This window comes from Rana temporaria, chromosome 11 (assembly GCF_905171775.1).
Source record: "Rana temporaria chromosome 11, aRanTem1.1, whole genome shotgun sequence".
NCBI classification, from domain to species: Eukaryota; Metazoa; Chordata; class Amphibia; order Anura; family Ranidae; genus Rana; species Rana temporaria.
Genome location: NC_053499.1, coordinates 131,289,958 through 131,316,306, shown reverse-complemented (window position 1 = coordinate 131,316,306; position 26,349 = coordinate 131,289,958). Strand labels below are relative to the sequence as shown.

The window sequence follows — 26,349 nt, the reverse complement described above, 5'->3', positions numbered from 1 at the left end:
CCTTGCCTATCTGAGGCTGGCCAAAGATGGTGCGTATTTCTTTCCTGCAACCACAGGTTCCAAGAAATATATTTGCAGGGTTCCACCATCAACACAGACAGTACTGACAGGGGAATCCCTCCTGCCGAGCAATTGTCTGCTTCCAGCGGGGAAAGCCGTCCGTTTGTATGCTCACCCGCAGGCTTTCCTCATAGGAAAACTGCCGGGTTAAAAACCGCCGGGAATGCCGACGTTAAAAAAAGAAACATGTTCTCATTTTCCCAGCCAAAGGCTGTCATGGCAGTTTTCCCTATGGGAAAACTGGTCGTGTGTATAAGGCTTACGAAGCTTCAGTTGATTTTCCTTCATTGGAGATTTTCTCCCCACATGCTTTTTAGGGGAGGGGTCCTGGGTAGAGAGGTAGGCACTGTCCTATTGCTTCCAGGGAAACATTTTCATATCTGTTCTCATGTCCTAGCTGACACATTTTGTTTGGTCCCCTAATAGTCCACTTTGGTTCAATCCATCTTTACAAGAATTTTTTAACTTGGAGAGTAGCTTCAACTGGGCCCAATGTGGAATTAAGTATGTGTACCAGCTGTTCCAGGATGGGAAGATATCCGCTTTTAGGCAGTTGTGTACGAATTGGGATACCTAGGTCTTGGCATTTCAAATATGCACAGCTGCGTCATGCAGCAATGGCACAGTTTGGGAGGGGTTGTTCAATTCAAAAATACCCAGTTGGAAGCGATTTTACTTGACCCCGTTCCTGCTAAGCAAGTTTCCAGATATTATGCGGTTTAGGGCGCAGGGGACTCAAGACTATTGGAATGAGCAAAGGCCTGTTGGGTAGTTGTTGCACCAGAGTTATCGGATGTGATGTGGAAGGAGGTGTTAGATACGTACCTTACCACTGTTATTGCCTCTACGAATCGGATGATTCAATTATGACTTTTACATCAAGTGTACTATACCCCTGTACATGTATTTCTTATGCATAAGAAGGACTCTGCATTAGTTCATAAATGTCAGTTGAGAGAGGGTATTTTCCTTTGCGTGGTGTGGAAATGTTCTAAGGTAAGGTCTATAATAAATTAGTTAATAGCTGATAAGTTTGGTCTTCCCAATATATGCACTCCTCTGCTATGACTCTTGGGAGTTATCGAAGATGAGGAGATGGATGTGACTACAAAACTATTTCTTAGACTTCTTTTCTTTTCGGCTTGTAAGCTCATAGTGAGGAGGTAGATATATATGGAAAACCTGACTATTTTGCTTTAAACTTTAGCTGACGACTAAAAAAGAAAAAAAAAAAGATTTTTTTTTTTACTCATCTGGAAATGCCTGTTGCTATGCGGTCCCACAAAATCTGCCTTTGAAACCACCTAGGATTCTGACATCATCTCCCTCTAATGCTCCTGGGAAATGTGTGTCATTTCCCAGGATGCAGTGCGCTGTCCAATTATCACTCCCCATCCAAGACTTCCAGGAAGTAAGTGCCTGTAGGCTTCACAATGCCCACAAGCAAAATGACAACAGTGTAGATATAGTTTTATAAACTATCTTTTTTGAATATCTATGCGGATCGGCGGCAGATTGTAAAATAGTAAGTGACCAGATTTATATTATAAAAATATACATTTATGTATTGTGTTTGCACCTTAAAAAATCCTGTTTAATTTCTATACCCATTTATCCTTGGCTTCTTATGTCATCTGATAAAGCAGAATATCTGCATTAACTATTTTCACCCACATCCCCAAAGTCAGGTTTTCCATATATATCCACCTCCTCACTATGAGCTTACAAGCCGAAAAAGAAAAGAAGTCTAAGAAATAGTTTTGTAGTCACATCCATCTCCTCATCTTCGATAACTCCCAAGAGACATAGCAGAGGAGTGCATATATTGGGAAGACCAAACTTATCAGCTATTAACTAATCTTTTCTATTTCTGTATAAATAAAATGTATTTTTGATATACATTGTTGTATTGTGTTTGCACCTTAAAAATCCCGTTTAATTTCTATACCCATTTATTCTTCAAATAATGGACGTGGTGCCTACCTGTAGCTGACAGGTAATTCAATTATTCTCCATATGAAGCCAAGGGTTCACCTAAAAAATTAGGGAAAGTTTGGTTCCCATGAATGGATTCCACTGACACGTTAGAAGGGGAGGTTGATATTTGAAGATCTATGAGAGGGGACGAATTGAGACAATTAATTCTGTTATATGTTTATTATGGGTATGTTTTTGCACACTTGACGGACCTTTGGTGAAGGAGGTTTTTTTTTTTTCCTCAAGGTTAAGGCCTTCTTTTTTGGCTTAGGAGTGGGTGGGGAAAAAAGGGGGAGGGGGGAATGGTACCTGCCAGGTTTTGTGTTACACCGCTGTTCTGCAGTAGGGATTGGGAGAGTACATTCAGTGGTTATGTTTTATGCACAAATTATATTTTTTGATAAATACATGCTGTGTGTTGGGTATCAGTGTACTATTATGGACCCCTTTAAGTACTGCTGCATAGCCACCGACTGTATCACTCGGCCCTGCCCCCGGCGCGCCGCGTCATCGGATGTGATTGACAGCAGCGCCAGCCAATGGCTGCGCTGCTATCAATCCATCCAGCCTAGCCAATCAACGGCCAGGCTGGGAACCAAAGAGGATCACGAGGACGCGCGCGGGACTTTCGAGGGGTGAGGTAAGTAAAACGGGGGTTCGAGGGGGGGGGGGGTTAGTTCCGTTGGATGTTTTTTCACCTTAATGCATAGGATGCATTAAGGTGAAAAAACATTTACCTTTACAACACCTTTAAGATCTACTTTGGAACATTAAATATTGTTTTTTCTTCTGGAGCTACCAGCAGTGTTAATTTGGGCCGCAAATTTTGATTTAGTTTTAGGACTAAAATGGCATTTTAGTTTTAGTCCCATTTTAGTCTTCTGCAATTGTTTAAGTTTTAGTTGTATTTAGTCGACCAAAACTCCAGTACAATTTTAGTCGTCTAAAATCGAATGGATGTGATTAAATTGTAATGCATTAGTTAACATTTCTCTACAATTTCCAAACTCATTATATACTGCTTTAGTGAAAAATCGAATACCGTATTGTCCGGTGTATAAGGTGACCGGGAGTATAAGACGACCCCCCTAATTTAAAACATTTTTAAGATTTTTTGCCTGTACTCACCGTATAAGACGACCCCCCCCTTCCGAGGCTGCCGACGCTTCATATTTCTTCCTTCTAGAGCCATATTCTTCTTCCTTCTTGCTGGAGCTGGAGCCAATCACAGTGAGCGATGTATTCTATTAATGAATACAAAGCCTGCTTAGATTGGCAGAGGCTGTAACATCATCAGCCCGTGCCTCTCTAACTCTCAAAGACAATTCGAGCAGGCTACTATATGTAGCCTTATACGCCATTATTTATGGCATTGGGGTATGAACATGCACTACAGACCAGTGTTAATTTTGAAGTCAAATTTAAATTTGGTTTTAGTCTTTTGACTAAAATGGCATTTTAGTTGTAGTCGTATTTTAGTCGACTAACATAGTATTCATTCAGTCGACAAAAATGTTTTCGTCAACGAAATTAACACTGGTTACCAGGAGCAGCAGAAGGTACGGCCAGCAGTGTGACAATGGTGGGGCCAAGCTACACTTCAATTTCCTTTTATAGAACACCAGCAGGTAAGGTCACCACCCCCTGATGTCTGATTGGGTACATTTTATTAATTTTGATTCCACCAGCAACATTGGTGACTCCGTCGGGTACATTTTTAAAAGAACAACTCATTCCCGTTTTATTTTACTTCCTGTTGCATACATGAGGCTATAGCGCAGCATGATAATCTTTTGCGTGGGCAGTTTTTCTTACACAAAATAGTACAGTAAATTAAGACAGCAGGGCCATTTACCCTCACAGTTGTGCTAATTTTATGGTAATTTTTTTGACGGTTTCTTTATGGCGATAAGCGCAGGGAATGGTGACCTTTTAAATCCGTCTCTAATGGAACCCACAGGAGCTTTTATGGGCCTTGCAGAAGTATTTTCTGCTTTAAAAGAAAGCAAAGTGTTTGTAATATGCAGAATGAGAGCTACATAATAACAGTCTTTATGTCTATTTGTGGCGCATTGTCTATGTCACTTGGATTCTACTGTTAAGCCTTTTTTTCCTTTCAGCTTTTCTATTCTGTTCCCTCGTTAATTGACGTGTCTGTAATGCTAATTTGTTTTATCCAATGCAAAAAGTAATTTTTATTAGAGTTGTAAAAAAAAAAAAGCCAATATGATCTTCATAGTTGGATGTCAAGTATATCATTTTTTTTTTATATAAATGACAATAAATTAAATTTATAATGCTAATTACTTCTGATATGATATACTTAAAGGGCAGCTCCAGCCAAAAAGCTAATACTAGGCTTGAACAAGTATACTGTACCATCCCATTTATCCCTGCTGTTTAGCTGCACTATTTAAGAATGATGGCCGGCCTCCTGCCTGCTGGTTGGACTACTTATGAGCATCATCAAACTGGTGACACCCATTATGGGCTTCTCTTTCTCTGTAACACCTTTTATATTTATACCAAATAATGTTTATTTATAATGACAGGTAAAGAAATAAAAAATAAACAATACAAAAGTGTTGTGCCTTTTCATATCCCATCATAAGTTTTCAGTCATATGATAATAGAATATTGTATGTATTGACATGAAACTGTTGATCATTTCCTCAACAATGGGCTATTCCAAACTCTATGTTCAGCTTGGGATGTCCTGATAATATAAGTATTTTCAGAGGGCCAGATTCACATACATTTGCGGCCGTGTAACGTAACCCGTTTACGATACACCGCCACAAGTTTCCAGTTTTAGTGCCCGATCCACAAAGCACTTACCTGGAAACTTGCAGCGGTGTATCGTAAATACGTCCGGCGCAAGGCGGGCCAATTCAAATGGGCGTGTGCCATTTAAATTAGGCGCGCTCCCGTGCCGGACCTACTGCGCATGCTCCGTTTCGCAATTCCCGTCGTGCTTTGCGCGCAGTGACGTCATTTTTTCGAACGGCGACGCGCGTAGCGTAATTCCGTATTCCCGGAGGGCTTACGCAAACGACGTTCATTTTTAAATTTCAACGCGGGAACGACGGACATACTTTAGACAGCAATACGTTTGCTGACTAAAGTTAGGGCACCCAAAACGATGATTAACTTTGCGACGGGAAACTAGACTAGCAGCGACGTAGCGAAAGTGAAAATCCGTCGTGGATCGCCGTAACTCCTAATTTGCATACCCGACGCTGGTTTACGACGCAAACTCCCCCCAGCGGCGGCTGCGGTACTGCATCCTAAGATCCGACAGTGTAAAACAATTACACCTGTCGGATCTTATGGATATCTATGCGTAACTGATTCTATGAATCAGTCGCATAGATAGAAACAGAGATACAACGGCGTATCAGGAGATACGCTGTCGTATCTCCTTTGTGAATCTGGGCCAGAGTTCCTAACCTCTGTATCTTCTCAATAAAGATGAGCTTGGGTGTCTTCCGAACGCATGCTCGGAAACAATTTGACGCATTCTCGAAAGCATTGAACTTAATTTTCTCGGCTCGTCGTAGTGTTGTACGTCACTGCGTCCTTGACTGTCGAAAGTTCAGAGAAGTTTTGTGTGACCGTGTGTATGCAAGCCAAGCTTGAGCAGAATTCCGATAATCCGATCTCTGAATACCCCCTTTTTTATACTCAAGTTTTATATTCCATGTCATTTCCTGCCCTCCGCTCATGTGAAGAGGCCGGCCAGTGGCACAGGTTCAGAGGAGGCACTGTCTTCCTCATAGGTTGTACAGCTAACAGCAGGGATAGATGGAACATGTGTATCTGCATTAAATTCCAAGTCGTTATTAGCTGTTGGATGGAGCTGCCCTTTAAGTATATCATAACAGAACTATTATAAAAATATAGGTTTGATTATTTGTCATTTTTATAATTATTATTTTGTATACTTGACATCCAACCATAAGCCCTATAGACAAAAAGAGAAAATGCGCCAACCTAAGTGCAGTAAGTGGGTATTTAATTCAAGCAATTTGCACAGTAAAAATGGCTACTCACAAAACCAGTGTAAATACAGGCATGTAATGGAAGAGACGGCTGGTCCGATGTCACAACGTGTTATCAGCAGTACAACAGGCTGGTCTCTTATCCTGGTCCCCAGGGTGATGGAAACGAAGGTCCAAGGTGTTCGGGAGCCTTTGGGGAACCCCACAGAGAACAGGAGCCGTGGATGCTGTACCAGAAGCGGCGTGCGTTCCAGCGTGGAACGCAGCGTATCGCCGTACAACCGGAAGTGACGTAGGGGCTTCGGACAGCCAATGGGATGACGCGTTTCTCAGCCTCCGCTGGTTCATCAGATCCATGGTTCTCTGTGGGGTTCCCCAAAGGCTCCCGAACACCTTGGACCTTTGTTTCCATCACCCTGGGGACCAGGATAAGAGACCAGCCTGTTGTACTGCTGATAACACGTTGTGACATCGGACCAGCCGTCTCTTCCATTACATGCCTGTATTTACACTGGTTTTGTGAGTAGCCATTTTTACTGTGCAAATTGCTTGAATTAAATACCCACTTACTGCACTTAGGTTGGCGCATTTTCTCTTTTTGTCTATACATATCTTTCAGAGTCTGCTTCTGCTTCAGGATTTTGCTGCCACTATAGTGCTATTGGACTTATATTGGACTATTGATTCATTGACTCATTCATTCATTCATTATGTTTCATTTTTTGTTATTGACATGGACCATATGATATATGTACTTTTCTATTATTGACTGTGCTCTCCTGGTTTTTGCGCCATCTATCTATATATATTATAACCATAAGCCCTAGTTCACATTGATGCTACTTTTAATTTGTGCTACTACACTTGAAGTAGCACAGTTTTAAAGTAGCAGGTCAGCGGGATTTCACGTGCTACTTGACTGACATATGTGCCACTTCATGCACAGATGTCTATGCAAGTTGCACCTGAAAGCGCAGAAAAAGTGCAGGAAACTTTTTTTCAAAGTTGAAGTTGCCCAGTTTTTGAACGGTTTCATTGTTGACAATAGTGTGTGATTTGTCATCTGATTTGTAACTGTCACATCACATGACAATTTGCACTGGTGTAAAGGGGGGTTAAATAACATGTTGGCATTTAAAAAAAAAGAAAAAAAAAATATTATTTATTAAATTTGTCAAACATGATTTAATATATATATGGAAAAAATTGCGCTTGTTCTAAATCTAAAAACGAAAATGTGGTGAAAAGCTGCGATCAAAAGGTGTTATACCACACCAAACAAATATAAAACAGGAAGCAGATCGCGCTAATAATATAACAGACTGTCTATGGACAGTATATCGGTGAATGATACCATATAGTGAACAGTGAATTGAATATATTCTATAAACTTTCAATGCAAAAAATGTCCTTAATGAAAACAAATGATGCTAAAAAGTGCTTAATGGATATTGATAGGTGAATCTAAAAAAGAGCCAAAAAGTCCATCATGCAGAAGGTTTCAAGTGAAGATGTCCCCAGTGCAGAATATATACATCATCCAGGAAAGGTGACAAGAAAGGGCACTTCCACCAAAGACCGGATATAGTTGGTCTCTGTTTAGGAGACCAAAAATCGCAAATAGTGATATATTAAAGCAGGTGTTTCCATCAATAGATCTATCTCCAACCTCATCAGAGTCGGTCACTCCTCTCAGCCAAACAGGATGAACATATGTAAAGGAAGAGGGACTCACAATAGTGTAAAATCTTCGAGATTTTAATGAATAAAAAAGGGTATGCACTCAGTTGATTAGTCAAGGCATCCAACAATAAACAAGCCGGCCAGCTTAAACAACGAACGCCCGTATCTTCCGGGTTCCAACAGTATGCGCGGTGACGTCAGAACTTCGCCTCCCTACGTTTCGTCACTAAGGGACGTGGTCACGGGATTTAATATGTATACAAACTCACATTGGTATGTATATTGCTGCTTGCACTATAGTTAAAAATGTATTAATTGATGGATCCAAGGTCCATCAAGTATCAGTGGAGACTTGCCCTGATAAAAACAAGTCAGCGATGACAACTTTCATATTTGTATCCTGGCACATTGCCTTTAGGACTCATATAGGTGAGCAGTGTTTTTTCGCTTTCTGAAATGCATGTCAAATGCACTTCTGTGGATTCTCATTTACTTCATTGATGCAGTGCAGATGAGGGTTTGTTGTTTTTCTTCTTGTTTATTAACAATTTTGAGTACAGTACAAAAAAAATTAAGAATAGGACCCCCGCAGAATAATATATTGCAGCCAGTGCCCCACACGGGGTGGGTGGGGGTGGATAGGTGATACCAGAGCATAAGAGGGATAATTCCTCATAGCATAACATAACATCTCCTCTTTACATACCTGTACATCATTTGCTACAATAGTCAAAGCTGCGAAAGCTATTACCATACAAACTTCAGTTAGTAGCATAAAAGCAATGGGGACATGAGACAACTGAAAAATGAAGTACAGTATAAGAAAAGAGAGCGGGAAGGGTGTAAAGAGAGGGCACCCCAGAGAAGGGTAGAAGCCTTGGTTTGCAGTGTTTGCAACTGCTCAAATCGTTGCCTCAGGAGGTCAAGGTTCAAGAAGTGAGGAGTGAAAACCCAGGGCTGCCAAACTTTGGCATATTTATGTATTCTGTCCTGTAGCTTCAACCTTGGTGTGAACCATGTGTAATTCTATTCTTAGTCACTAGGAGACAAAGCAGAACCATCTTCTAGGCTCTGGCTATCATTTGCTTAGAAGATGTAGTGATATTGGAGTAATATTTTGAATTGCCCCAAAATCAGTTCCGGTGGGTGCATGTTTAACAAAGCCCAACAAGGATCTTGACATTGAACACCTGCGAGAGGATTCAGAAGAGATCCACGAAGATGGGTGACCATTGCCGAGCATCTGCGAAAGCATGTCGAAGGGTAGCTCAGCACGTACTTAGCTATCCCAACAGGTTTTAGATACTAGAAAGTACTTTAGGTAATTTCAAGAGCCAATATGTTCAGGGATGCCATATCGTAGATTGACAAATCTCCTTCTAATTGTCCTTCTCAATCGTCAATTCCAAATCTGCAACCCACAGCGGTCAACATATGCTTGCATAAGGGATGGTGGCTGAGATAGTAAATTAAGGTACAGCTTCGAAATCGTACCCTTCGCCTGTAGGTCAGTAGAGCAGAGCTACTCAAACAGTGACATCTTGTTGAAATCAGCGTATGAGTGGATACAAGTCTCATAAAATTGCTTGACCTGAAGGTAGTGAAACACCTCGGAGATTGCTTCTGTAAGGTTGGGAAGGGCTTAATGCCCATAGAATAGACCAATTTATGCAACTGCATTAACTTCAGGTGAAAGGTGAGAAATAAAAGGACATCATCCGCAAGAATGCAGGCAGAACTTCTGTTGAATACCCATCACCTTGAAACCCCTAACATTCAAATTATTACAAATTAAATGTGCCAGGGGTTCTAGGCAAAGAGTAAAGGAGAAAGAGGGCACCCCTGTCTCATCCCTCTGACTATTGGGTAAAGATACATTTTTTAGCTTGCATATCTAACTTAAAGCCTGAGGGCAATTGTAAAGGGAGGAAATCCACTGTAGAAAGCTGGAGCCAAAGCACCACCTTTGTAAAATATACTGCAGGTAGGACCAGGAGACAGTATTGTTGGGAGGTGACAAGCCTGTATTATGTGCAACAATAAAGTGGCTCTACAAATATTATCCTGTGTCTATCTCAAGGTAATACAACCCACTTGATCTTTATGAACCAAATAGCTGATAAGATTACTAGGTCTGAGAGCAAGAATCTTATCCAGTAGTTTTATATCATGATTAAGTAGTGATATAGGATGATAATTGGACCATTAGGAATCACCTGTGTCATTTGGGTCTTGGGGGTCATGGATATTATGGCAGTCACAGTCTCTGGGTGAAAACATTGCTTATTGAGAAGGAAGTTAAGGGAGTTGGCCAACAGGGGTGCCAGATGGTCAGCAAACTTTCGTAGTAGGTGGTGGGCAGGCCATCAGGGCCAGGTCATTTATTAATTTGCGTAGCTTGAATAGCTTGAAGTACTTAGTCAACAGTAATAGGAGGATTATAGTGTGCTCTATGGGAAGCGTATATTGAAGGTAAGGATACCCCTTTGTCGACCTGAGCTGAGGAAAAGATGCTTCCGAGGTGTAAAGTTGGGGCAAGTGGTGTTTAAATTCCTGCAGCACCTTAAGGGGACTGGTGTATCACTTTCTCCACAAGGAGTAAATCCAACTTCGTCCTCACCTTTAACATAAGGAATCTATGGGCTGTAGTAATATCTTGCTAAAAATCATAGTAATGAGCATAGAAATCTCATTCAAGCTGCTGCAGGCGGGCTCGCTAATCGTGCTTTTGCTGGGTCGCTACGTGTATTCAGTTGCCCCTTATAACTGTCACAAACAGACATAAGATTTCCCAGCACACTTACCAGCCAGCCTGCAAAACAACCAAATTGGCCCTGTCTAACAGTTTACATTAAAAACTGAGAGTTTTGTTTGTTAACATTTGCAAATACAGTATATGCGTAAGCCACAGTGTCCACGTCAAGGGACCTCTGTATATACTGTGGTCCTAACTATAATATTCCAGAGCCTCCATAATAGGAGCACATATAAGAATGGATAGCTTAAGGACAGGTATGTCTGGAGGGAGATCATCGCTCCTTAAAGGCACAGAGACATACATGACGCCTAGAAGAGCACAATGGCAGCGAAGGCAGCCACTTGCATACCTGCACCCAATTCACTCAACTATACAAAAAAGTGACAACTATCCCAACCTTTAACTGGCTTTTGCAGTAAAGTTAGACAGGGCCAATTTGGTTTGGTTTTGCAGGCTGGCTGGTAAGTGTGTTAGGAAATCTTTTGTCTGTTTCTGATGTGCATATTCCTTCCATGTGCAGCAAGGGCCAGTTATAGGTTGGGGTGGCTGCCACTTTTTTGCCCCTTATAACTGGTTTATATGCCTCCCAGAGCGTAAGGTGAGATGTAACAGGAGTTGAGTTAAATTAGAGGTATTCTTTCCAGGCTATCTGGATTCCCTGACAAAACCCTTTGTTTGAGAGATTGGACGTATTTATGGCTGCATTGCTTTTCTTTTGGTGGCAGAAGATCCTGTTGAATTTGTATTGCAAGCAAAGTAGATCATACACAGCCTATTGTTGCATTTTGGGTTTAAGTGCATTCGTTTGGCCTGCTCTACGCTCAATTGCAAAAGGCAGAATATGACAACAATACCCATCTACTTAACCTCCAAATGTGCTGCTGTGATGTGGAGTTGAGTAGTCCAATTTATTAATATGGCTGACCAAACTAAAGGCCTGTGTTGAAGAACTTTGGGCTTATGTCAATGACATCAGTTTGAGACGCTTCTGAGATCATTCAGACTTCAATGACAGGTGCATTTGGTCTTGAGTTGACCTGCTTCTGCCCTGCATTTAATGTGCTTCAAGTGGGTTTTGCATTTGCCATAGACTTGGTAATGCATGAGCATTCTAAAACTGTCTGATGTGAAAAAAAAAGCCTGTATAGGCACTAACGCTGTACAGGACAAATTCACTCTCAGTGCCAAGTTTATTACAGAACAGTGTCCTCTGTGCAAGAAAGTGTAAAAATATCTGATTTATTGGGTTCCCCAGCTTACTTTGGCACGGGAGGGAAGGAAGGAAGACTGCCTTTCTTACATATATGGCTTGGCAGTAGGAGGCAGGGTGTGAGCACACAGCTCGTAAAAAACTTACCAGAGCATCCCCCAAAGTGCCATCTATTTCTTCCTTGTTTAACATAAACAACAAAATGTAAAAGAAACATGCTTTTTAGGGTACCTTTATACCTCCTACTGTCACCTGCTTAGCAGCACTCCGAAAGGAGGTCCACTATGGATCACTTTTCAGAGCATGGACTAATGCGAACGTTGCCTTACTGCGTAACTGATTATAATCAGGGGTATATTGTTAAAACGCATCCCTGGGCAAAAATTAACCCACCTCCCACCACTACCTTTTACTCCCCTCTCACCCATTCATCTGTATTTTTAATTTTTTTTGTACCTTGTAAAGCAAGTTTAAAGTGATTGTAAAGTTTATTTTTCCTAAAATAACAAACATGTTATACTTACCTCCTCTGCGCAGTGCTTTTGTACAGAGCAGCCCCGAATCTCCTCTTCTGGGGTCCCCAGCCAGGGCTCTCTGTTCCTCCTCTTTTTCAAATTCCCTCATAGCAATCTCAGCTCAGGACCAAGCCAGCTATAGGGGCATTTTGTATGGGCTTGATCCTGAGCTGGGCTATGTGCATCTATAGACACATATAGCGTGGCTCAACCCCACTCCCTCCTCACAGGATTTGACTGACATCAGCAGGAGCCAATGGCTTCCACTGCTGCTGAGTCCCCTGTGAGAAGGCGGAGAAGAGCTGCTGCAGATGGGCACAATGTTTTAGGCTTCGTGTACACTGCAGCTGCTAAACTCACGTTTAGGAGTAGTTTGGCAGGTTTTTTTTTCAGCAGCCCCTGAACTCTCCTCTATGTTATCTTATGTGTACATGTGTTTATAGTAGTTTAGAGGCAGTTGAGTTTACTAAAGTTTCATTGAAAGCGGGATAAATTGCGTTCAGGATGGTAGTTTACCGGCATTTCAAACGCTTGTAACTACTTGTAAACACGTGTAAAAGATACAGCATTTCGCCACATCAAGTGTTTTTTTTGACATGTCAAAATCAATAGTTATCTATTAGATTCGTCTTGACTGATCTGACTTTCAGCCCATTGATTTGAATGAAAGTCGCATCCAAGTCGGTTCATAATAATTTGACTTGTGGTGCAATTTGTGCCTTGAGGATTATGAAGGGGAACCCCATGCTAAAAAAAACAAAAAAACAGTGTGAGGTCCCCTCCAACATCCATACCAGCAGGTTAGGAAGGGGGGGGAGACAAGCAAGCATACCAGACCATACCAGGCCAAACACCCTTAACATGGGGGGTGTGGGTGCTTTGGGGCAGAGGGGGGCTCTGCCACCTCAAAGCACCTTGTCCCCATGTCTTCCCAACAACCGTGGGCGGTGGTTGTGAAGGTCTGCGGGCAGGGGGCTTATTGGAATCTTGAGGCACCCTTTAACAACCTTGAAGCTGTCTTTTCCGCCCCCGACCCGATCCTCCAACGCTGTCTCTTGTCGTTTTGCCAGCTCTGCTTTCTGCCGGTTCTTATATAGCCATGGGGCCATCCAGTGATGTCACTGGGAGTCCCGTCCATTGTGACGTCACGTGACCTGCTGGGTTGCATGCTCAGCTAAGGGTCTGGTATGGTCTTGGGGGGGACCCCACGCAGTTTTTCTTCCCTTTTTGGCGTGGGTTCCCTTTCAAGATCCATACAAGACTCAAAGGGCCTGGTATGGGTCCTGGGAGGGACCCCATGCCATTTATTTATTTTCCTCAGAGAACAAGTCACACCACAAGTCAGATCATGATGATCCAACTTGGATGTGACTTCTATTCAAATCAGTTGGCTGAAATTTGGATCAGTTAAGACGGCTCTCAGGGAACCATTGATTTTGAATTGAGGCAGAGAAATGCTGCTAAAAACTAGCACGGCTAAATGCGCTTTAACGCCAAAGCAAATAGCTACTTAAAGCTTGTTTTTACAGCCGCTTTTTCCTGGTGTTGCTAATGGCTTTGCAGATCGTTTTTTCTAATGCCCGTGTGCATGAAGCCTTAGGCCTCGTACACACGACCGAGTTTCTCGGTAAAAACCAGCAAGAAACTTGCTGGGATTTTTTTTTTGTCGAGGAAACCGGTCGTGTGTACATTTTTCGACGAGTAAACTGTAGAGGATCCCGTCGAGCCAAAAAGAGAGCATGTCTTCTTTTTCCTCGACGGGAATGGAAAAACTTGCCTTGTCGAGTTCCTCGACAGCCTAACAAGGAACTCGACGAGGAAAACGATGTGTTTCGCCCGTCGAGTTCCTCGGTCGTGTGTACGAGGCTTTAGAGGGGGCTGAGGATTGAGCTTTTGAAAGCAAATTTTTTACCTTAATGCAGAGAGTGCACTGAGGTAAAAATATCCCTTTATAATCGCTTAAAATTCCACCCTTCAGGTTCCTTGCTGGCACCATTTCCGGGTGTGGGGGAAAGGAAATCCAGAGCTGCAGTCTGGTCCCCTCATGGTGATATCATCACTCACCACTCTTCTTCTGGATCCTAAGAGGACTGTGCTGCTGGACAGCCAAGAAGAAATGTCCATTTCACATGGGCAGTGACGTGAACACCTGGGAGAGAGCCCGGTCATAAGACCGTTAATTTAGGTGAGTTTAAAGAGGATTTATTATTTTGTTTCTATGTCAGAGATTAGTTGAAGGGGAAAGGGGATCCATTATTTTATTAGAATTTTCAGCATTAAGAGCATTTGTTCGATTTTTCTAATCATTAGTAAGGGTCAAATTGACGTTCGTTTTCAACCGCATTGATGAGAAAATTTGAAGGAGCAGCATGGAATTTTTTTCTCAAATTAATTAATTTCTAGTCCAGTTTTTCCAAAACTGAACACAATTTTGAAGTACTTTTGAATGACATTTGTCAAGTCATGGAAGGTACTGAGAATTGTCGTACGAATATTTCTACATATTTTCATACAAACATTTGTTAGAAAATCAACAAGTGTATGACCAGCCTACCACTAGAAACCCCAGCACTTAACCCTACCCTAAGTGAACCATTAACATCTAGTCTAACCTATAAAACAACAACAAACAATAACAAAAAGCCTAGGGAATGCCCAGGAAAAACCCAAGCCTACTTAACGACCAGCTCGCAGACAACCAATTAACCTGTCTAACAGTATGCGTTAAAAACAGGGGTTTAGTCCGCACGCATTTGCGAACACATACATAAGCCACAGAGCCACGTCACGGCACCCTGGAATCTGTGGTCCTAACGCTAAACTATGAGTGTCACCACAATGGAGGCACATGCATTCTGATGGATAGTTGAGGACAGGTGGACTGAAGGGGAGCCCACTCCTTCTTAAAGATACAGGAGCACACCAAACACCCAGCATGTAGCTCAATGGCTGCAAAGGTGTTGGTGCGTTGCTGGACCAACAAGCCCTTAACCAACAGCAAGCCACCCCATGTGCTACTTAAAGCTAAACTTCAGCTTTTGATATATTTTACAGAGTTAGTTTGGGCCTGGCTGTCCCAAACAGTGTCCCTCACTAACATGTGAGGCCGCTGGATGTGTGGTATAAACTGTATGGAGCGGAGGCTACATATAGCATACTGCACTGGTTCGAGCTGGCGGAGGCTACATATAGCATACTGCACTGGTTTGAGCTGAGACTTCTTGTCTCATACCTCAAACACAATACAGTCTATCCAATCGGCGCTCAGCCAAACAGAGAAAGTGATGTATTCTAGAAAAGAATACAAAGCTTCCTCTGATTGACTGAGTCAGAGAAGCGGGCTGATGATGTCACAGCCTATAAAAGCTTTGATTCATAAAAATGAAACGTGACAATAAAATGTTTTTTACAAAATCAGTTATCATGATCTCTGTGGTTTGCTATTTCAAAAGCTGCAGCTTAGGAGAAGGGATCACTACAGTGGCTAAAGGTAGTAATGTGATGTCACATGACACTGGGTGGAGATTTGCGCTGCAAAATACTCAAATGGAGTGGCATAAGGAGGGTACTATGTTGTCAGTCAACCTTTATAAGTATGTGAGTGGTGGGAAGTTGGCAGACAGGTGCCGACCTTACAGGAGCATTCTACTTCAAGTGCACTGTCTTAGCTTTGAAGGAACAAAATTAAGTGGTTAAATATTCAATCTCATATTAACTTTAATTTTGCTGATTCTTCATGGCTTACGTTATCGTTTTAGCACCACTTATTCTGAACTTGTCAATTTCTCGCATAAGCAGTTGTGCACTTTGTCATTTCATCCTTTACTGACATCTCTATTTACATTCCAATCCATTCTAACTGTGACAGCTATCATTATCGCTGCTACCAGTAATCCATATCCAGAGCAGTAAAATCTATACCCATTGTTATATCTAGCACTAGGCAGGCCGGGCAGGACTATATTTAGACTTGCTTTTGTAGGCACACATGAACAGTAATGTCCATTTCTATAAGCTCCACCCTTTTGTCACTTCATTAATTTTGTTCATTTTTTTCTTGACAATGTAATTGAAATACAAATGTTTTTTTTTTCTTTTTATTCTACGTATATAAGAATGTGATAATGATACTAAAGTAGCATGGTGTCTGCACGATGGGCAAAGCTGGCAAAGTGTTGGAGACCACCATTCAGCGTGAAAGTCTTATGACTTCTTTGGCTGCATGCACACAGAGGGACTGTTTTAGCCCCTCTGAACGCCATAACTCCTGGCAGGAAAAAACTGCTTAAAAACACGGTGTAGGCCGTGTATTGCACATGAGCTTCTAGTGTTTGAGCATTAACACATTCTTTTTTCCAGAATATTCATCTATACACGTTTAGGTGGGTTCTGCTTTTTTTCTGTTCTTTAGCTGCTCTCCTGAACGCGCCTTTGGTATTTTTTATGAATGTAAATGCTGCTCTTCAAGTAAGTCTGTAAATGCCTATGCGTGCATGGGCACAGGCTGAAAAAACAAGGAATGCCTTTTAACAGCACCATTTTTTAAGCTCTGTGTGCATGAGGCCTATTAGTAGTCCCTACATGATATGTTAACCCACACATGTCGGAAGGTGTCCAGACTGGAATTTACAACAGTTATCATACAAAGTGGTTTAGGGTTGCACTTTTAACTTGTAGGCCCATAATAAGGTGAAGGCAGCTGTACACAGCTATGCACAGTTATTAGCGTGAAGTAGCTTTAAAGAAGCTCAATTGTAAACCTAGCCTCAAGTGAGAATAGTGGCTAAGACTTGTTTAGTTATGACGCACAATATTCATTAGTATTTTGTAGAGCTGTTACTGATCAAAATTATTGTGTTCGATTAATCGATTTTTTTTTTTATCGATTAATCGACTAATTTCGATTAATTATAAAGCACATACAGATCCAACTACTTTTAGCTGATCTCCTCCTTGCAGGCTAATTCCCAGTGCAGCTACCAACCACTGGAAAAATGGATAGCAGGATACAAAAAACACACAAAGGCAGCGCTGAATGGGAATAACATTAAAACTTTTATAGTCTTCAAGTAGGTAATAAAATAAATATTGCACTGGAGATAAAATCGATGCAGCTACATAAACTGTAAAAATGGTGAGAGTAATACTAAACGGTAGCAAAAGCAGTCATAAAAACATGTAGTTAAGTATGATACTGGTATAAAAATGGATACAACGATGCCACTGCTGAATGCAGATGAGGAGGGGTTAACATCAGTCCGTCGGCATGTAGATGTCCCATGAAGGGAACTATCATAATCCCCAGTGGATGGCTGTAGAATCCCAGGTTGATAGAGGGAAGTGATAGAGGGAAGTGTAACAGCCCTTGCGTGTGGCAGATAGTAAGGTCCCGCCGGCATGCATATATGAAGGCACAGCAAAGGAGCCCTTCAGATGGACACGGCAAGCCCCGCCGGTGTCTGTGACATCACCGGATCTCCGACGGAACTCCCTGAAGGCCCGGAAGCCGGCGGAGAGGTGAGTACCAATCAAAAGAAATTTGATCGATCCAAAAAATTTTGATCGATCAAAAAAATTAATGAATTAATAGTTAATTTCCACAGCCCTAGTATTTTGTAGATATTGGAACATTTTATTAAAAGACAAGATTTTGGGAAAAGTTGTGCCACCTAACCCCAAATCTTTTTATAGAAAGGCTCCTAATCTTCATAATATTTTGGCCCCTGGTGTGTTAGACCCACCAGTAATAAAGAAGAACAATGGATTGGTCCAGCCGCTGTCTGTGTTCTATTCTCGTGGCAAGTGTAAATTATAAAAAAAAGAAAACACTTTGTGGCAACAGCTAATGGTAGAACATATAAAATCAGGTATTTTATCACATGCAGGACTAAAGCAGTGGTATACATGTTAGAATGCCCCTGTGGTATTCAGTATATGGGACATATGTCCAGGTCTGTGCAATTAAGGATACACAAATATTTATCTAATATTAAGACTTGTAAAATAGAACACAGTGTGACCAAGCATTTTAGGTATGTCCACAAAAGGGACCCTAGGGGTGTTAAGTCTTGGGGACATGAGAAAGTGGTCAATCATTGATGGGGTGGGAATTATATTGGGCAGTTAAGTCGTCCTGAATCCTATTGGATTTAGTAAACCAACGTTCTAGCTACTACTGGTTTAACTGTCAGCTTTGACTTAAGTTGTTTCATTAGTAACAGTTAACCATCTTATTTGCTGTCCCAAATGTTTTAATTTTTTTATTTGCTGTCCATTTTTTATTTTTTAGGTGAAACCCACAATTTGTTATTTTGTTTTTAAAGTTGTTTGTTTATCTTAGTAATTTTTAGCAAGATTTTTTAATATATACAGTATCTTACAAAAGTGGTATCAGAATAAAGAGGGCTGATTACAAATGTGTGCCACACTTTTCAGATATTTATTTGTAAAAAATATTGAAAACCATTTATCATTTTCCATTTACGTTTTTAGTTGTAACATGACAAAATGTGGAAAAAAGGGGGTATGAATACTTTTTCAAAGCACTGTAAATATTTTTTAGTTCTTTCATAGGTGCCCTTTGGAAGTATGTGTGTTTTCTCAGAAAGGGTTCTTCTAAGTTGATTTTGATGTACTGTATATTCACCTAACCACTTTAGTTATAAAAAGCACTAAATGCACTAAAAATTATTTTTAAGTATTTAAACTTATGGAAACAGCCAGTAGCCTGGTGCAGCAAACAATGATGGTCTTTTAGTTATGGAAAGTGGGTTTCAATTTGCAAAGTCTGTTGTCGATGTAATGTGGTATATGGCCAATGACAAATCTGTAATTGTCTATGCTCAGAACACAGCTTTTCATTCATTCCTAACTAAACTGTAATATGTCTTCCATATTCTGTGTAAGTAAATAGCAGGCAGACATGTTTGTTTTACCTAGAATAGTTATGGCTTAAAAATATTGTGGAAAAGTAATTATGTAATAAAACAATGTGTCCGTTGTCTATTGTAGATTGATAGAACTGAAACAAGCGTCAACAACCTGAACCCCGTATTTTCAAAGAAGTTTACCATAAACTACCACTTTGAAGAGGTGCAGAAGTTAAAATTTTCAATTTTTGACCAGGACAAGTCAAGCACACAGCTGTACGAACATGACTTTTTGGGGGAATATCCTTGTACGCTTGGATCGGTAAGTTCCATATAATCAATATCTGATTTTAAAATAGTAAAGGTGAGTTATTATGTCAGAAATGGGTCCTGTTCCTGTGAATTGGGGAGCACAGTCCTTCCATCCTCCAGCCTGGTAGCATTTCGACACCAGATAAAAATATATAGTCCACAGAAAATTGGACTTTTTAGACCCAAGTGTCACAGACACAAATGTGAATGATTCACAACACATTAAAATAAAAACATGAAAAGTCCAAAAGTGTTAAGCCTCGTACACACGATCAGTCCATCCGATGAGAATGGTCCGAAGTCATCGGTTCACCGCTGAAGCAGACTGATGGTATGATGTGCCTACACACCATCAGTTCAAAAACTGATCGAGTCCAACGCGGTGACGTAAAACACAACAACGTGCAGAGAAAAATGAAGTTTAATGCTTCCAAGCATGCGTCGACTTGATTCTGAGCATGCGTGGGTTTGGAACTGATGCTTTTGCGTACTAACCATCGGTTTGGACCTACCGGTCAGGCGTTCATCGGACAAATTTTAAAGCAAGTTTTTTGGACCGAAGGACAACTGTCCGATGGGGCCTACACACGGTCGGTTTGGACTGATGAACCGGTCCTTCAGTCCGTTTTCATCAGATTGGACTTCACCCAGCGATTGGAAAACACCCTCTATGTCAATCCTTCACCATAAAATTTCGAACTCACCTCAAAGATATGCTGTCTAACATTAGAACAGCAATGAGCACTTTTTTATATATGGTATCCATAATGACCTTCTTTTCTCCACAGATGATAGGATAAGGCTGCTCTTTTTCACTCCACCAAGGATTAGTGTCAGTGTTGACATCCACATGGAATCACCAGCCATAAAAAATCTGCAATCTGAAATATGCAATTAAAAACATCCACCATGAAATGAATATAACAAATGTTGCTTTATAACTTACATAAGCATTTGTTTGTTTGTTTGTTTTAAGAGGCAACCTATTCCCGGAGCTCCGGAATGTCACTTCCAGTTTCGGCACCATTTTGTTGTGGTCAAACCAACTACAATCGACTGTCATTTTCTAATGGACCAGGAAGTCATCAGATCACATAATAACACTTCCTGTTAGGCTCCATTTTCTTGTAGCCTGTACTTAAGGAGTTGTAAAGAATTTTTTTTTTCACCTTAATGCATTAAGGTGAAAAAACGTCTGATGATACAGCCACCCCCCCCCCCCCCCGAGCCCCCGTTTTACTTACCTGACCCCTCGAAAGTCCCGCGCTCGGTCCCAAGATCCTCTTCACCGCTCAATCTGGCCGCTGATTGGCTAGAGCGGATGGATTGAGAGCAGTGCAGCCATTGGCTGGCGCTGTGACGTGGCGCGCCAAGGGGCGGGGCCGAGTGATACAGTGAGCGGCTATGGTCGCAAGTTGTATCACGGGAGCGCGCCTGCAAGGACTCATCACCATGCGAGCTCTCTCGCATGAATGTGATGAGTTCTTGCGGGGAGGACCAGAGACAGCCGCCGAGGGACCCCAGGAGATGTGGATTTTACACTCCACTGTGTAAAACGAACTGCACAGTGGAGGTAAGTATAACATGTTTGTTATTTTAAAGAAAAAAAAATTCCTTTAGTGACCCTTTAGTTTTGAGGAAGTTAAAAATCGTTTGAATGATTTAATGGTAAATGAAAAGCTGACCATTATCCATTCAGACACACATGATAAGTTCCTTCAGGTTTGGCAACAGTTGGTTGATTATATTCAACTATCCAGATTTGATACTACGCTTCTCTCGATTTAATATGTTCCTGGTTCCCACCCCTTGGACTCCTCTCCTATTTTTTCTCTTTCCTTTGCTATTTCTAGTTATTTTATTTTATTTTCCTCCCTCTTTTTCATTCTTTACTTTCCTTTCTCTAGCCTCATTTCCCATTCTTCCTCTTAAGTTCATCAGTAGACATGTGCATGATGAAAACATGTGTTTTGTTTTGTTTTGATTCATTAATCTAGTAATTTAGTTTAGTTCAATTAGATTGATTCGTTCAAGTTGTATATTTTTTTTCGAATTTACCAATTTTTTCGATTCAAACTGTTCAAATCAATATATTTTCGAATCAGTCGAAACAAAGATGTTATATTGTTTTAGATTTGAATGCAGCAAAGTGAACAAACAAAAGAAAAATCTTCATCAAATGATTACAATGAGTTTTTAAATCACCTTTGGCTTAACAAAAACACTGCTAGCATTCTAGCATTATTATACCGTATTTTCTTTTATATACAAACTCATTGAATATATGGTTTTGTAGCAGGCTCCATTTAATTTTACGTGTGGATATTTTTCAGAGTCCCGAGATACTTCGGACTGTGATATTTATCTTCTAGATGTTACGTATCTCCTATCTTGGAATTTATAGGACTTACGTATAGGATGTTTCTCTTTATTTTATTTTTATTTTTAGTGCTATATAGTTACATAGTAGGTGAGGTTGAAAAAAGACACATGTCCATCAAGTCCAACCTATGTGATTATATGTCAGTATTACATTGTATATTCCTGTATGTTGTGGTCGTTCAGGTGCCTATCTAATCGTTTTTGAAACTATCGATGCTCCCCGCTGAGACCACCGCCTGTGGAAGGGAATTCCACATCCTTGCCACATCCTTGCCGTTCTTACAGTAAAGAACCCTTTTCGTAGTTTAAGGTTAAACCTCTTTTCTTCTAATTTTAATGCGTGGCCACGTGTCTTGTTAAACTACATTTCCGCGAAAAAGTTTTATCCCTATTTTGGGGTCACCAGTATGGTATTTGTAAATTAAAATCATATGCCCTCTTAAGCGTCTCTTCTCCAGAGAGAATAAGTTCAGTGCTTGCAACCTTTCTTCATAACTAACATCCTCCAGACCCTTTATCAGCTTTGTTGCCCTTCTGTGTACTCGCTCAATTTCCAGTACATCCTTCCTGAGGACTGATGCCCAGAACTGGACAGCATACTCCAAGTGCGGCCGGAACAGAGTCTTGTAGAGCGGGAGAATTATCGTTTTACAGTATCTCTGGAGTTGATCCCCTTTTTAATGCATGACAATATTCTGCTTTGTTAGCAGCAGCTTGGCATTGCATGCCATTGCTGAGCCCATCTACTAGGACCCCCAGGTCCTTTTCCATTCTAGATTCCCCCAGAGGTTTATTTTTTGCCATCCAAATGCATTATTTTATATTTTTCTACATTAAACCTAATTTGCCATGTAGTTGCCCACCCCATTAATTTGCTTGTTTTATTTGCGATTGTTGAGCTAAAATGTTGGATTGAATATTAATAAAACTCTTTGTAAAAGAAGAAATGTATATATATTACTATTGTTAAAATGAATATTGTTAAGGATACTCTGCCAGTTAAAGATAAAGATGTAAAAGAAAATCACAAAAAAAGAGTTACATTTTTTTTAAATTATTTATTTGAGGGGGTGGCGCCAACCTTAAGTGTAGATTAAATGTCAAAAAATAATGAATGTTGTATGGGTGGTATAATAAAGCCAAAACAAAAACAAAAAACAACAAAATTGTTGCGTGGTGATCCAAATAACAAACTGTTCAAAAAACTATTCAAGAAACAAGAAACTCAAAAAGTGTTCAAGTGCTGGAAAATCATTCCATCTCTGCTTCATGCAAAATTGAGTGAATCAATAAATATAAATATAAATATAAATATAAAAATAAAAATATAAATATAGTGCAGTGTGCTTTCAACAGACAGTTTCCATACTGTCAGTAAAAGAGTCTTTATGCAAAAAATCCATGCAAAAATAAATAAATAAATAAAATATTAAAAGTGCTGTGTGCTTCTTCCACGTGAGAGCAACGTAGGTATAAATCTTCTGTGCAAAAAAACGTGCTCGCTCCCTATGGTCCCGCACTCACCAGATACTTGAACCCCTACAGGGGTAACAGGCGTTCACAGTATAAATACTGACAAATCCCTGGATCTTCCCAGAATCTAAAATTCCACCGCGATTCCTAGATGTGGTAGCTGCATTCGTTTTCTTTTTTATTCTTCCTTTCTTCTATTTTCATTTGGTGATTCAGCCAGCAAGTCATCACAGACCACTGCTCCCCTTCACAGCCGCACTTGCCGCCAATTACTCTGAGCATGCGCAGTCCACTTTGATTCAAAGTGGACTGCGCATGCTCAGAGTAATTGGCGGCAAGTGCGGCTGTGAAGGGGAGCAGTGGTCTGTGATGACTTGCTGGCTGAATCACCAAATGAAAATAGAAGAAAGGAAGAATAAAAAAGAAAACGAATGCAGCTACCACATCTAGGAATCGCGGTGGAATTTTAGATTCTGGGAAGATCCAGGGATTTGTCAGTATTTATACTGTGAACGCCTGTTACCCCTGTAGGGGTTCAAGTATCTGGTGAGTGCGGGACCATAGGGAGCGAGCACGTTTTTTTGCACAGAAGATTTATACCTACGTTGCTCTCACGTGGAAGAAGCACACAGCACTTTTAATATTTTATTTATTTATTTATTTTTGCATGGATTTTTTGCATAAAGACTCTTTTACTGACAGTATGGAAACTGTCTGTTGAAAGCACACTGCACTATATTTATATTTTTATTTTTATATTTATATTTATATTTATATTTATTGATTCACTCAATTTTGCATGAAGCAGAGATGGAATGATTTTCCAGCACTTGAACACTTTTTGAGTTTCTTGTTTCTTGAATAGTTTTTTGAACAGTTTGTTATTTGGATCACCACGCAACAATTTTGTTGTTTTTTGTTTTTGTTTTGGCTTTATTATACCACCCATACAACATTCATTATTTTTTGACATTTAATCTACACTTAAGGTTGGCGCCACCACCTGCTTCTCATATTTCACACTTTTTCTCCATTCTGTGGGGATTTTTCTGCAGGGGCAGCCCCTCACACTTATTATATTACATACCTTATTTTTAAATATTCTGTAGCGCAGATTCACATTTTTCCTTTTCCATTTATTTGAGGGGAATTGGTAAGTAAAATAAAAAATAAAAATAAATTAACTCCTATCTATGAAATGATTTAAATCTCCCAATCTTCATTTAGTCCGAATGGGGATTAAGATTTCAGTTCATATAACCATTTCATCTCCATCTTAGATACTTCTCTCATCCTGTGACAGCTCCGCCAGAGTGGTTATCACCAAGCAAAACAGATAAGAAGAACAGCCGTGAGCAATCTCAGTGTAGAATATTAACAGATTAGACAAATAGCAACTTACATTGTGACAGTTAAAATCAGGTTCATCACATAGTAAGGACTTCCGATGGACAGTCTCACAACAACAGGGAACCTCAGACCAAGATTGGAGTACTGGATGGGTGGATACACCTGCGGGACTGGTTGACATCTTAGATGAGGAAGACTTCCTCATCTAAGCTGTCATCCAGCTTGACGTCTGGACTTTCCAGGCTGCAAGCTGTAGGAAGAGGCCCATCCCAGGTGCATGAGCCGGTCACTCACGGATTACATACAGAAAGTGCCATTTCTTCTTCCCATGTGAGTTACTAATTTACAAGTATTTCTCAGTACTAATAATGCTGCACTTAGTTTGGTGCCCCCGGTGTGCTCTCTTGGTCCTTCAGGTGTATTCATCAACCCGATACTCCAATCTAGGTCCGAAAGGGGAATTAGGCAGCGACGAGTTCTCGGAACTGGGCAGGACGCTATTTGGCAAGTTAAACACCGGCAGGTCCTGGGCCCCTCTAATTTTCCACTTCTCTGGCAATGAGGGATGCTCGGACGTTACTAGACCCCCACATAACTCTTGGATTGAATTTAAATTAAACTAATTAAAGGGGATCCACACCCAGTCCACTATGTGGTTTGAACTACAACTTGCACTACTCTTCTCCCATGGCCCCTGATGACGGTTGTTAACCATAAACGCGTCAGGAATACTTACATCACCCACTAGGAGAGTGCTTTTCTGTTTTGCTTTTTTCTCGCCATCTTTGGCACATGTATTGTTTTGGTGGCATTGTTTTTGTAATTTGTACATTTGTTGCTTTTATTTGCACTTAGGTGCGCATTGTGTGCTTGTATCAAGTGGCAAGTTTTGTATGTCTTATCCCATTAAAGATCATGGGGTAGATTCAGATAGAAGATACAACGGCGTATCTCCAGATACGCCGTCGTATCTCTGAGTCCGGCCGGTCGTATCTATGCGCCTGATTCATAGAATCAGTTACGCATAGATTTCCCTAAGATCCGACCGGCGTAAGTGTTTTACACCATCGTATCTTAGGCTGCATATTTACGATGGCCGCTAGGTGGCGCTTCCATAGATTTACGTGAGAAATGAGCTAGATACGCCGATTCAGAAACGTACGTCCGGCGCATTTTTTTACGTCGTTTACATTAGGCTTTTTTCGGCGTATAGTTACCCCTGCTATATGAGGCGTAGCTTTTGAAATTTTTACGTCGTTTGCGTAAGCCGTTCGCGAATACGGCTGTACGTCATTTACGTTCACGTCGAATCCAATACGTCCTTGCGGCGTAATTTGGAGCAATGCACACTGGGATATTTTACGGACGGCGCATGCGCCGTTAAAAAAAACGTGAAAAACGCGGGGTCAAGTAAAATTTAAATAAAACACGCCCCCAACATCCCCATTTGAATTAGGCGGGCTTACGCCGCCACACATACGTTACGCCGCCGTAACCAAGGGCGCAAGTTCTTTCTGAATACAGAACTTGTGCCCAAAGTTACAGCAGCGTAACGTATGGGAGATACGTTACGCCCGCAGAAAGATGCACGCATCTTTCTGAATCTACCCCCATGTTTTATACCAACACTGTGTTTGGCCTGTAAAGTCCCACCCAGGGGGAATATTTTCTTTTGTTATATGTTGCCCAGGGATGTGGTCAATACTACAGTCACTGGATCCATGAGTACCTCTTCCTCTTCTTCAAATGCACCCAATTA

At 40.9% G+C, this 26,349-nt stretch overlaps 1 protein-coding gene across 1 annotated transcript in view; it reads left to right on the top strand.

Annotated features, from left to right (window-relative positions):
* Nucleotides 1-26,349, top strand: part of CPNE2 (copine 2) — a 181,984-nt gene that overhangs the window by 71,990 nt on the left and 83,645 nt on the right. The window contains exon 3 of the mRNA XM_040329167.1: nucleotides 19,216-19,395. Within this exon, the coding sequence (XP_040185101.1) occupies nucleotides 19,216-19,395 (180 nt within the window). The remainder of the gene's footprint in view (nucleotides 1-19,215; nucleotides 19,396-26,349) is intronic.